Source organism: Pneumocystis jirovecii, assembly GCF_001477535.1.
Source record: "Pneumocystis jirovecii RU7 chromosome Unknown supercont1.6, whole genome shotgun sequence".
NCBI lineage: Eukaryota > Fungi > Ascomycota > Pneumocystomycetes > Pneumocystales > Pneumocystaceae > Pneumocystis > Pneumocystis jirovecii.
The window spans coordinates 475773-489732 of record NW_017264780.1 but is presented as its reverse complement, the minus strand read 5'-3'; the positions used below and the strand labels follow the sequence as shown (position 1 = coordinate 489732).

The window sequence follows — 13960 nt, the reverse complement described above, 5'->3', positions numbered from 1 at the left end:
ACCTACAATACCATTCTTATGACAGGACTCTTAACTTATCACATGAATTACAAAAAGTAGGATAAGTATCAGATAAAAAGTTGCATTTTGGACGACAAAATAAACATTCTGAAAGAAAAGGATATTTTTCTATATATAGAAAGTCTATCTGCAAATCATTGTCTTGCTGAAACATCATCCCAAAATTTTTCATAAAGGCTGTTAGGGTTAGAAATGCCATCTAAACACCATCTAAATAACATTTCATTAGCTCCTCCTAACTCAGCACATACTTCTGGAATATGTTTAAGTAAGAAAGAGTTATTAGACATTCGGTTCCTAGGATTAAAAATAGTAAAATTATTGGAAGGTAACCCTCTGAACTTTTTCCATATAACATTTAAGTTAGATATTTTATATCGTGCTTTAAGCCAAAAAAGATCTAACATTTTGCATAGATCCTCATTAGGACAAAGAGCTACAAAGTAGTAACATTGTTGAGTAAATGCAGAGCATTGACGTATAGTTATATTGCTTTTGCTACCCCATAATGTAGTAATAATACTTTTTCTAGAATCAAGTCCAAACTTTTCAAACGTGCTTTTTAGATTTTCGCATATTTTATCTATTCCTTTTACTACTTCATCGCATTCATTTTTATAGTTCTTACTACAATATGCACTGAGATTAGGAAATACGTTTTTATGTTTTTTATAATCTTTAAAAACTTTTTCACATTCATCTTTTAAACTATTAGAATTTTCTATTTTGGAATCGATATATCTTAAGAGTGGTAAGATATGGTCTTTTTAAAGGAACTGGAATCCCTTTTCCTTTTGCTTTAAAAAAAATCAAATCCAAATGATGGTGTGCAAATGTCGAATTACATTTACCTAATTTAATATTTCCTAGAGTTTCTGCAGTCGAAGTACTTGTTGCTTGATTAGCTTTTTCTAGAGAATTAGACGTTTGCTCTATTTCAAAGTAAGATTTGACAACAATAGACCCAAAAGAAATTAAACAATGACATTGATTACGGAGTTCATCGTGGCATAATGTTTTTAGTAATGTTTTTAAAAGTATTTTTCAATGATGCCTGTAAAACCATATTATTAAACTTCTCTTCAAATATTTTATAACAATAACCTTTTAATCTGAAGTATAAATTGCGAATATTTTCATCACAATTTTTTTGAAAAATGTTATACATTGGTTCACAATTTTCATAATCTTTAACAACTACGTTTTTCTGATTTTTTTGAACTAAATTTTCTTCTAAAGTAGAAAAAGGACTAATTTTCATTTTTAATTCATTACATTTTTTCTAAACTGGGATAAATCTTTGGTTATCTTGCTTAGTTAAAAAGTCACATAAAGTGCCGTCTCCAGTTGCACAGAATTTCTTTAGTATATCATTGAACCCCCCCCCCCCCTTCTCCAATAGATGGATTTACCTTTACATGATCATATATGTTTTAGTGCTGATTTACACTATTCTTTGTTTTTTACAAAACCTCTAAGAATTAGAAGAGATAAAGAAACATTGTTTTCTTTAAAATCAGAGTATTCAGATAAACGTTTCGATAACGGACTAATTAATTCAGACTGTGTTGATGGATTAAGTATATTTAGTTCTTTTTTTGACTCGAAAATATAATAGTTAAAAAAAAAATAAAAAGAAATAAAAATACCAAAAATATTAACGTTTTTTTGAAAAAATATATGATATGACACTTAAAACTGTAAAGCTAAAGACTTTTATTTAAGACAGAGGATAATTATTGATTTTTTTTATGAATTTAGTATTAAGAGTTCAAAATTTAGATCAAAAATACACATTGTAGAATAATAAATTTACTGATGTTATTTTTTTAATATTATTTGATTTTGTGATTTGTTTTTTTAATTTTGCATATTTTTTTAAAAAATTATTTTTTATATTAATTTTTGCAAAATATAAAAGTCTGCATGAAAAATATGATATTAAATATAATTTACAACTGATTTCATTTCAAATAATAGTGTTATGATATGTTTAATTAAAAATGTTTTTTTGTTTTTTTATTATTAAATATTAAATGTTTTTTCTATTTTGTCGTAAAATTCATTTATTTCTCAAAATAATTTGATCATTTTTCCCTAACTTTTAGAGGTATAGATTTTGTTTTTAATCATATATTTTTTATTTTTAATGATATGTTTTTTATTTTTAATAGATATACTTTTTATTTTTTAATAATTTAGTTAATTTACATTTTTATTTTAATAAAATGATATATTCTTTATTTTTAATATTTTTAAACTTTCAAGTTCATTAATTACTTAAATCAATTATTTAAGTAATAAAAGTTGGCAAAATTTATGGATGTTTTATGTAGTTGTTATAAATTGGTGTTATTTGTAAAGAACTATTTTATTTAGTTTTTTTAATTTTTTACTTTTATTTTAATTTTTTTATTTTAAATTTTATATTAAAATTATTATCAAAGATAAAATAAATTCTAGTGATTTTTTTACATTGAAGCTTTAGAGTCTTATGATATTTTGATTCTCCTGGACTTGACTATCTTATGGGAGAAGTATGATCATTAAGATAATCCAGGGTAAATAGAATGTAAATAAATAAGAAATATAAAAGATATAAGCAATAAAGTTTCCTAAATTAGGAATATTATTAATTATCTTGAGATATGTCTTTTGGTTAAAATACATTTTAAATTGTTATAAAAAACAGCATTTTTCTTTTTAATTTTTATTATGTCTTGTTTTACTTGTTTATCTATTTTAAACATGCATATTCTTTCTTAAACTTATTTTTTTCTTATATTATAACTAAAATAACTATTACTAGTACTATTTCGATTGTGTTTATTCACTCATTTTCAAACCTTCGCTTAATTTCAGATATCCTACTTCTTTCTGTAATATACATTATGGATCTGTATTGTCTTATCGGTTTAGTGTTAGAGAGTTAATGCAATTTTAGAAGTTGTGGATATAGTCATGTATGTTCATGCATATGTAACTCAAGTATTTCATGCGAATTGCTGTGTATTTTTCTTTTACCATCTTTCTTGCTCCATTTATCTTTATTATTAAAGTTGCTTTTTTTTGTTACTGTTTTTATTTTTTGTAGCTTCATTTTTAATGGTTGTAATTTTAAGCTTATTCTATCTATTTTTTCACATAAAGTTTTACGAGTACATTTTTTTCTAAAGTTATAGTTTTCTTTAAGATTTCATTCGCCAATTTATCAAGTTTTTTTTTCTGTAGTACTTTGTCCTTGCTCCAGTTTATTTATTCATACTCAATTTATAATTTATTTATACTTCTCTTGCCTTTTCCTCTGTTGTACACTTTATAGGTTTGTATTGTTTCGTTGATATGAATATTATTGTTGACATTACTATAAATGTCAGTGTAAATATAGATGTATTTATCGAGATATGCATAACCCATATATTCATTATATACATTGATACAGATTTTTGCTCCTTTATTGTTGTTTTTTTTTCTATTTCTTGTGTTTTTATTGCTGTGAACGCGGTATTTCGAACCACTGTTACTACTTCTAATTTTACTTTTAATGGTTCTAGTTTTGTACATATTTTTTCCATTTCCTTATATAAAACCTTTGATTCACACCTCTTTTTAAATTCACATCCTTTGTTAAATGTTGGTATATTTTTTAATTTTATATAAAGAACAAATGTCTTTGTTACCAATTTAAATGTCCTTGCTACTAAAACAAATTCTATTAACTTTTTCTTTGTCATATTCATTTCTATATTTCTTCTAAGTTTAACTGTACTGAGTTTTTCGTGTTGTAGATGCAATAAGTATAACCTTATTTATTGAAACATTATTTGGTGTTTTTGTTGATAAAATGTAGTTAACTGTATTTATTGTTTTCTCTATTTTTTTCTTAATATTTTTATACTCTTTTTGTTTCTTTATTAACATTTCTTTTGTTTTTATAAATTTACTTTTCAATCCTATATATTTTTTTTGTACTTGTTTGAGTAGTTTTTCATTGAATTCTTTTCTTGCTTCAGTATTATTTCCTGAATTAATAATACCGGCACAAAAATCACCAAGTTCATTGGCTTTATTAGTCAATTGTATAGAATACTTGTCAAACATTAGTATATAAATGTTATTGTTTGATAAGTTATCTTTGAATTTATTAATTAATTTGCTTTTTAATTTCTTTTTTCCAAGAAATAATCTGTATTTATTATTAAGTTTTCTGGATTTATCATATGTTCTTTTTTTTCGAGTTTTTTGAAATTTGGTATGAACTTTTTATAATATACAGTTCAAGGTTTGTATAGTTCTTCAGTTCTATTTCTTTTATTTTTTTTAGAATTTTTATAATTTTAATATGTTTTTCTAGTGTAATACTATTATATTTAACATCCTTTATGATTTTTTGCAAGTCCTAAAACAGAACATACAGGAGAAGACTTGTCATTTTTTCTTCTAGCCCACATTTTACATAACTTCCTAAATTTTTTACTGCTATTCTCATTTTTTAAATACTCTTTTTTTCCTTCTAATAACTTCTTTCCCAAATATTCTGTACTCTTCAGTTGATTGTAATGATGGTTTTGTCAACAACATAATTATTTTATTTTTCCGAATCATGTTTTATACTCTTATAGTTTTTCTTTAGGTCGTTGTAGTCCTTTTTATCAAATAATCCTGTTTCTTGTTGAAACATCTCTATAGAACAATTTTCTTTATTTGTAAAACTGTAGAAAATATATGAATTGTTTTGTTAGGTTTACATATAATACAAATAATTTGTTGTTTTCTTTATTTTGCTTTTTGCATTCTTTTATCAGTTTTTTTCAAGCTTTTCAAGTTATTTTTTGTTAAACCATGTAGAATTCCTCGCATCTTGTTCTATAATACTTGATTTTCCATTGTTTCACGTATTTTTTTATAATATGTAGCTTTTAAATTAGTGGATAATTTTTAAGAAAATTATAATTTAAAAACAAAAATGCTCTAGCAGTTTTTATGTAGTTTTTCTGCAAAAATGGCCTTAATTTTTGCCTGGGAATAATTTTGTTTGAACTTTTTCTGAAGATATTTTTGTTTATTTTCCAGAAAATAGATTGAATACCTATTGCTAATCCATTTTCTAATGTTTAGAGTTTTATGCTTTTTTAAACAGTTATATCTATTTCTGATTAATTTAGAGATTCTTCTTTAGTATTGTCTTTAAGTGTTAGATCCCAAGTTAATAATGTTAATAGACTAATCACATTTTTTACAAATGGTTTTCAATATAGAGATTTCTTTTTGCAGTTTTTTTATAAAGGTCTTCTATGTTTATTTTCCTTGTTAGCGTAATTTTTGTTTTTATAGGATTAAAATCTGAACATGAAGTTGTGAGACGATACTTTTTTCTTTATATTCTTTCTTTAAATCACAGTACTTTAGTAAATTTTTCCGTATTTCTGTTTATAAATGCAACATTCTTTAAACAATCACGAAAATTTTGTTTAAATATTATCATTTTTATTTAATATTTTTTGGATTTCTTAATTAAAAGGATTGGAGCATTCACATTTAATACTTTTCACTGTTGTAAGTTTATGACATGTTTTTTAGTCAAGATACTATCTCATTAGTTTATCAGTTTCTTTACTTAATTGTAAGAAAATGTCTTTAAGCTTATTTTTACATGTGTTTTTATTTTCAAGATCCCCAATGAGCTTCCTAAAAAGAGCTTTCATTGTTTAATCATCATATCTTTTTTGATAATATTTGTCCTTTGGATGCTACAGTCATTTTTAAAATTTTGGAATGTTCCTTTTAAAAATAGATATTATCATTCTTTTTTTCAAGATCAATTATAAAATTTATATTTACTTTTTTAATTTTTGTATCAATTTTTTACATTTTTTTTTACTATTTTTTAAATTATTGCATTTTGTTCCTTTTGTTTGATCATTTTCGTATTTTCTTTTGGTGTTAGAAAATATTGTAAAAGTTTAAAATTAATCTAAGACTTGATAAAATACATCTGAGTTTTACTTGATATTTATTGTTTCTATTATTTACATTTTTTTAAGATCATTACTAAAATATTTTCTTACTGTATAAAAGATATATTAATTCTTTATATTTTTAAAGGTTTTATATATTATTGAATCTAAAGTAGATTTTATGAATAAATTCTAAAAAGTTAAAAATAAAAGAAAAAAAGTAGAATAACAATGTTTTTTTGAAAAAATATATATATAAAGGAAATTAATAGAAAAGTTTTCATATAGCAAAAATGATGATGATGGTAAGTACTTTCTTTTTTATAGAAAATACTTCATATCTGACATTAAAAATAAGTGAAAACTTAAAGAAAAATATTAAAATGATAGTAAAAAGTCGATAATAAACAGCATGCTTTTATTATTATTTATTATATTTCTGATACTTTTTAGAAGTTTGACTTTTTAGTGAATTTATTTTAATTATATAAAATTGTTTTCAACATATAATACTCAAATTTCAAATAATACAATTTTATGAATATTTTAGATCCTTGATTATAATGTTAACTTATATTAAATCTAATTTTGAAGAAATATTAGATGATTTAAAATTAAGATTATAGTAAATATTAGATTGTGTAATTTTTCCGATTTATTGTGTTTTTAAAAGATATAATGTATTTATACTATTTTATTTAAAAATAAAGATTTATTGTTTTTTATTGTTTTATATTTTTTTATTATTTGAATTTTTTATTAAAAATAAAAATTAATTTTATATTTTTGTTATTTTTTAAAAATCGAGACCCCAAAATCTTTGTATTCCCGAGATTTTTATATTTATATTGTTACGTTATTTATAAAAAGAATATTGTGATTTTCTTGTATGTTTTTTAAATTATATTTAACTGTTAGTGCACCATATTTATAAAAATGTTAAAAATATTTATTTGATTGTTAAGTAAATATTTTTATAATATATATAAAGGATATTTAAGAGCTTTAAATATATATTAAAAGCATGATTTAGATATTTTATTTGATTATATAATTTATAAAAATTTTAGAAATACGAAAGTTTTTTGATAGATGCAATATATTCTCAGAAGAATTAGAATTAAAAAAATTTAATTAGCAATGAAGTTTTGGTTTTATTTATATATAAATAATGCTTAAATTTAATTTTTTTAAAAGTTTTAAACTCATAAAAAATATATTTTATTTTTTTAAGGAATTATTTTATAAAAATACTTGATTTCTTTAGAATGTTCTGTTTTGGGAAATAATTAAATGTATCTTCGTCATTTTTATATTTTAATTGAAATAAAAATACACCCGAAAAAAACATTTTTTAGGAATACAATGAATTGGACCCGGTCTAGTGGCTTAAAAATCAAAATACGATTATTTATGTTTAAAATTTAATAATTGTTTAATTTCGGTTTAACATCTCTACAAAAATTTATCATTCTTATGAATATAAAATCTTAAAAATGACATATTTCTACAAGTATCAATATTAAAGTTTATTATAGAAAAATATAAATAAACAAATATTCTTTATATCTTAAACAATTATCCACATCCCTGCCATGATTCCTATAATCAGACAAATTACCCCTACTCTTTGAAATCCTTCTATTCGGACACTGTGCCCTTTATCACTTACTCCATTGTTATCTGATTCTTCTGATACTGTTACTGTAACTGTTGCATCATATCCATCATTTATTGTTACTGTCTCCGTGTATGAACACTCACTATCACTTTCGGTCGAATAGGTCTCTGCTGGCTCCTCTGTAGGTTGAGGTGGATCTGTTGGATCAGATGTTGGTTCTGGTCCCGGCTCTGGCTCTGGTTCCGGCTCTGGTTCCGGCTCTGGTTCCGGCTCTGGTTCCGGCTCTGGTTCCGGCTCTGGTTCTGGTGTATCCGTTGGCCCATGTTCATCTGTTTCCTCAAGGTCTTCTGTGGAGCTTGGTGGCTCCATTGAGTCTGAATCTGTTGGTTCTGGTTCTGGATCTGATTCTTTGGTTGGGGTGGGACAAACAGTTGCATGAGAAGTAGTTTTTGAAGTAACTTTCCCTTTTGCACAACTTTTACGCCATGATTTACCTGAACAACATTTTCTTATTGTGAATACCACTTCTGTATGAGTATGGTATAACACCTCTGTTACATATTCTGTTTTATCAGCAATATGGGTGTGAGTATTAACAAATTTTGATTCTTCGTGATTTTTGGGACTATTTAAATATATATTATTATTTTCCAAGTATCCTGTATTATCCAAAATATTGTCTGAATTTTCATACGCTAATTTTAAAAATTAAAAAAAAAAAAAACAAAAAAAAAAGAAAAGATACCTGCAATATTTATATCTTTTAAAAGAGCACGTACTACCCCTACAAAAAATGCAAATACGGAGGCCCTCATTAGTAAAATAATAGGGGAAATGAGTCCGTATGTTCTTATAAATCTTGATTTTTTTTAAGAAAAAAACTTACGAAAATTCGTAATACAATATATTTTTAAAAAAAAGTATGCATATAATGATAAACAAAGAATAAATAAATTTTATTTTTAATGATATCTATTGTCTATTTTAATCATTTTTAACAAATTAATATGATTTTTTTTTTTATAAATTCAATTATGATTTTATTTAAAGTAGATATTTTTAAAAGATATTTTTAAAATGAAGTAATTTAAAAACATTTAAAAAGTTGTATGGTTTTATTTAGTATTATATATATTATGTTTTCATTATTTTAATATTAGTTTATATTTAATTTTTTTTTCTAAATTTAGTTCTAAATTTAGATAATGGATGAGATTAGGGTTAAAGGTGAAAATATGATTAAGCCTAATAATATTTAAGATCTAAATAATTCAAGTAAATCTAATAATTAAATTTTGGATTTATTATTTTTATTACTTTTGAATTTCAATAACTTTGGATAGTTTATAGTTTCTAGATTTAATTTTTGTTAAAAATGCAGCAAGAACCAAGTGAAAAATTAACTGATGAAAAGGCTTTAGATCAAGTATCTTTAAAAAAAGATACTTTTCAAATTGAAGATGCTTTCCAAGACACTGAAAATGCCGAAATAAAATATAAAACCATGCTATGGTGGCACGCTACTACTTTAATGATTTCGGAAACTGTTTCTTTAGGCGTTTTGTCTCTTCCTTCTATGTTTGCGACTATTGGGATTAATCTTGGACTTTTTTTTGTTCTATTTCTTGGTATTGTAGCAACATATACGGGTTATGTTCTTGGTCAATTTAAATTGAAATATCCTTTTGTTAATACTATGTCTGATGCTGCTTTTGTACTTTGGGGACCGACTGCTCGTAGTATTACTGGAGTGGTTCAAGTTATTTTTCTAATTTTCTGCATGGGATCGCATGTTCTTACAGGCGGGATTGTATTTAATGTAGTAACTGAGCATGCTACTTGTACTATTATTTTCACTGTTATTACAACAATCATATGCATTTCTATTACTCTGCCACGCACTCTTAAGTTTGTTTCTTATTATTCTGTTAGTTCGTGTATTAGTATTGTTGTTGCAGTGTACCTTATCATGATCGCAGTTTCTGCTGGCAAAAAACCTGCTGATATTACTTTTGGGTTTCCAAAAGGGACTAGTTTTTTCAGGGCATTAAACAGTATTACTAATATTATATTTGCATATGGTGGTCATATTGTTTTTTTTAATATTATGTCAGAAATGAAGAATCCGAAAGAATATACAAAAGCATTATATTGCTTACAAGTTTTTGATATATTTGTTTATCTTTCTGTTGTGTTAATATACGTTTATGTTGGGAATGAGGAATTTAAAAGACTTAGTTATGTTACTGCATTAAGTGCCGCTAGTCCACTTATCAGGAAAATTGCATATTTGATTTCTATTCCTACCGTTATTGTTTCTGGTGTTATTAACGGACATATTGCTGCAAAGTATATTATGGTTTATCTTGATAATAAATATAAGAATTTACTGCATTCAAGAAATACTAGATCTACGGTTATTTGGGTGCTCATATGTTCTGCTTTATGGTTCATATCTTGGCTAATTGCAGAATTAATTCCTATATATAATGATCTTCTTGGTTTAATCGGGAGTTTATTTATTTCTTGGTTTACTTATGGTACAGGTGGTATATTTTGGCTTTATCTTGAGAAAGGTAAATACTTTGTCTCTAAAAAAAGTACTTGTTTATTTATTGTTAATACTTTAATTGTTGCTGGTACTACTTTTGTTATGTTCTTTGGTGTGTATTCTAATATCAGAGCTGCATATGAAAATCGAACTGTAAAGGGCGTTTTTTCATGTTCTGAATAAAAGATAAATTTATTTGATTTTAGCAATTGTAAAATTTTAAAAAAGATATTGTTTTTTAAAATAATATCTATATATATAATTTTTATTTTATATATTTGTTTTTAATATATTACTTTTGACTAATTTTGAATTATTTAAAATAGTTTAAATATTTAGAAGTGCTTTTTAATTATGTTGATTTGAAATTGTAAATTGAAATTTTAAATAACAAATAAGAATAGTATTTATATTTTATGAGATTTTCAATTATAGTTTTGGTTAAAAAATATTTTTGGTGTTAATTTTAATTTATTTCTATTATATTATTTAACATGCAACAATAATATTATATTTATTAAATATCATGATATTTTATTTATAAATATATAATATTTTAAATTTTATAAAATTGTTAATGTAAAATTAATATTTATATTTTAATAAATAATGTGAAAAGTTACATTAAATATTTAAATTTAACGAACATTTTAAATAATTTAATATGAAAAAGATATTTTTACTAAAATTAGGATTATAGAATCAATTTTATTTAAATCTAAATACTATACAAATTTTTCAGTAATGAAAATTATTGATATAATTAAATTCTTTAATTTACATTGGTAAAATAAAAATTAATGATTGCATTTTTATAAAATATATTATATCTATATAAATTATATTCAAAAACTATACTACAAAATATTGACTAATTAGATTTTAGTTTAATTTTTGGTTGTTCTGTGGTTCTTCTATTGTATAATAATGTGGGCTAAATATATTATTAAAGTAATATTAAAAAAAGTACTTACGCTAATTCAAGTAACCATTCTTTTTTAACTGTAGTAATATCACGCATAAATATTTTTTTTCCTGTTTCTAAAACTTCGTTAAATATAACCCAATCAGTTTTACGATTAAACATGATTGAATTAGGATGAGCATAAAGAATCTAAATATTAAAACAAAATTATGGATTTATGTTTTATTACCGCATCCCCCTTTACAAGACGAAATGATCCATCTGGCTGCATCTTAGCTGCATGTGAAAAATAGCCACTAATTAAACATTTTCGAATATTATCTGTTCCATTTTTAGGATTTTCAGATTTTATTGGAATTTTAAAACGTTCTAAATATCTACGAAGCTGAGTCTTTATACTTAATGCTCTTGATAAAGCTTTAAAATTAAGAAAATTTTCATGACACCATTTTGATGATTTTTCTCCTTTTGTAATAAATGCATGAAATACTAGATAAAATTAACTGCATAATTTAATTTTGAAGAAAATACTATTCATTAAAGTAATATGATCGCCTTCTTCTACAGAGAATTTTTTTCTAACCGCTTCAAACGATTTTCTATCTTCTTGTGGTAAAAAAACATTTTGAACAGATACCATAGCAGCAATGCTAAGAATTTGCTCAGTGCAGCCAAATTCGCTTGACGTTAATAACTATACAATTAGTTAATATATATTATTATCAGGTATTAGAATACTGTTTTAGCCATTTTTGGATCAACTGGGAATTCTGCCATTCTCATTCCTAAAGGATTAGTTAATCTTCCATATTCATCTAAAGAATTTAAGGAAAATAAGAGCTATTTATAATTATATTAGACTCAAAAACCATATTACTAACCTCGAGTGAATGAATTACCATTTCTGAAGGTGGATTGGTTATATAATCAAATCTTGCAATATTATCAATACCAAGGGCTTTCAGTTGCAAAATTAATCCTGTTAAATCACTTCTTTGAATCTCTGGAATACTTGTTTCTCTCAAATTATTAAAATTTGCACTATTATATAGTCTAAAACATTTTCCTGCTTGTGTTCTTCCAGCACGACCTGCACGTTGTAGTGCAGAAGCCTTACTAATAGGTGTAACTATAAGAGATTCAAAATTTGTATGTGTATTGAACACTCGCAGCTAGAATAAATTGATTAAAAGCTTTTTTATAAAAAAGATACGTACTTTAACAAAACCAGAGTCTATAACATACACAATCCCATCTATTGTAACGCTAGTTTCAGAAATATTAGTACTAACAACTACTTTCCGTACACCTTGAGGAGATGATGCAAATATTTCTAATTGTCTTTCTGTTGATAAACCTGAGTATAAAGGAAGAGCTAGTATTTTCCGATCATTGCTTGAAAGTAATTGAGTAGAACGTTCGATAATTCCTGAAACACACGCGTCAATTTCTTCTTTTCCAGTAAGAAATACAAGAATATCTCCATCTTTCTCCTATATTGATTAGTAATTTTTTAGAATAATAATTATAATACTTTTGAATTGATTTCAAAAACTGTCTCTATAGATTTTTCAACATAATTAGAAGTTGGCTCGCTTAAATATAAAATATCAACAGGATACATTCTTCCTTCTATAGAAATAATTTTAGCTGCATCATTATTATCTTTATTAAAATAAGATAAAAATTCTTCTGCATTTAATGTAGCACTTGAAATAATTATTTTTAGTTCTTTTCTTTTTCTTTGAATTCTATAAAATAATAAGATTATTAGTTGTTAAAGAATAATTTACTTTTTTAATATGCCCAATAAAATGTCTGTATATATACTCCTTTCGTGAGCTTCATCTAACATTATTACACTATATTGAGAAAGTAATGGATCAATTAGTGTTTCTCTTATAAGCATCCCATCTGTCATATATTTAATTTTTGTTTTTCCTGGAGAAGTAACATCTTCAAAACGAATTGAATATCCAACCTATATATTAGTTATGATTTTATATGAGGATTTAATTAACTTCATCTCCTAATGGGCATCCAATTTCTTCAGCAACTCTTATTGCGACAGTTGCTGCTGCAATTCTTCTGGGCTAGTTCTAATTTCAACATAAAAATGAATTTAATCATGCAATTATACCTGAGTACAAGCTATTATGTTTCCATTATTAGCCCAGCCTATTTCTTTTAAATATTGAGGAAGTTCTGAAAATAGATTATTAAATATAAAATTTGAATTATAAATACTACGTGTAGTCTTTCCGGATCCTGTTTCTCCAACAACTATTGTAACTGGGTTTTTTTCAATTAAATAAAGTAATGCATTCTCTGATAATTTATTGACCTTACAAATTTGAATATTAAAATGGTTTATAAATACATACTATAATGATAAATAGGAAGAAGTTCACGCTGCCGTTTAATTGATAAAGCTGTAAGTTTGTTTATAATAGGAATATTTCCTTCATCAATTTCATTTTCTGATGCTCTGTCAGCAGCCGATCCTCTAGATATCATTAAAAGTTATTTTAATGATCGTGGAAAATATTGATAAAATGTGATAATTTTTTTAATTTTATTTTAAAGTATATATTAGTTCAAAGATTTTTTAAATTATTTTTCGTATTTGTATGAGACAGGTTAATATGTTTTAAAATGAATTATGTACGAATTTTAGATTATTAAATTGGAATTAAAATTCAAACAGAAAATTATATAATATCATAATTACATGTATTTTTAATTATCATTATTTTTTATAGTTTTAGATATATTCTTATTTTTGAATTAATAGAATTAATTAAATAACTAGTTTCAAATTAAAAACTAAAACATATACCATTAAGGTAATAAATATAATGTTAAAGAATTATAAAAGCTTTAAA

The 13960-nt window shown here is 24.2% G+C and overlaps 5 protein-coding genes across 5 annotated transcripts; 1 reads left to right on the top strand and 4 right to left on the bottom strand.

Moving 5' to 3' along the window:
- Window positions 1–155: 155 nt before the first annotated feature.
- Window positions 156–1282, bottom strand: T551_01655 (uncharacterized protein; the record flags this gene model as incomplete). The annotated part of the gene is made up of 3 exons (XM_018373918.1): window positions 156–721; window positions 873–953; window positions 1126–1282. 3 exons carry the CDS (start codon window positions 1280–1282, stop codon window positions 156–158), a joined length of 804 nt encoding a protein of 267 aa, XP_018230093.1.
- A 1871-nt stretch (window positions 1283–3153) lies between these two features.
- On the bottom strand, window positions 3154–4122 carry T551_01654 (uncharacterized protein; the record flags this gene model as incomplete). The annotated part of the gene is made up of 3 exons (XM_018373917.1): window positions 3154–3261; window positions 3309–3733; window positions 3786–4122. The coding sequence occupies 3 exons, from the start codon at window positions 4120–4122 to the stop codon at window positions 3154–3156; spliced, it is 870 nt and encodes a 289-aa protein (XP_018230092.1).
- A 3426-nt stretch (window positions 4123–7548) lies between these two features.
- T551_01653 (uncharacterized protein) lies at window positions 7549–8414 on the bottom strand (the record flags this gene model as incomplete). The annotated part of the gene is made up of 2 exons (XM_018373916.1): window positions 7549–8294; window positions 8345–8414. The coding sequence occupies 2 exons, from the start codon at window positions 8412–8414 to the stop codon at window positions 7549–7551; spliced, it is 816 nt and encodes a 271-aa protein (XP_018230091.1).
- A 560-nt stretch (window positions 8415–8974) lies between these two features.
- Window positions 8975–10333, top strand: T551_01652 (uncharacterized protein; the record flags this gene model as incomplete). Its single annotated transcript, XM_018373915.1, has 1 exon — window positions 8975–10333. One exon carries the CDS (start codon window positions 8975–8977, stop codon window positions 10331–10333), a length of 1359 nt encoding a protein of 452 aa, XP_018230090.1.
- Window positions 10334–11032: 699 nt separating this feature from the next.
- On the bottom strand, window positions 11033–13592 carry T551_01651 (uncharacterized protein; the record flags this gene model as incomplete). Its single annotated transcript, XM_018373914.1, has 13 exons — window positions 11033–11084; window positions 11125–11264; window positions 11305–11564; window positions 11607–11769; window positions 11814–11915; window positions 11957–12247; window positions 12293–12568; window positions 12610–12826; window positions 12869–13056; window positions 13097–13168; window positions 13216–13280; window positions 13326–13403; window positions 13460–13592. The coding sequence occupies 13 exons, from the start codon at window positions 13590–13592 to the stop codon at window positions 11033–11035; spliced, it is 2037 nt and encodes a 678-aa protein (XP_018230089.1).
- Window positions 13593–13960: the final 368 nt, after the last annotated feature.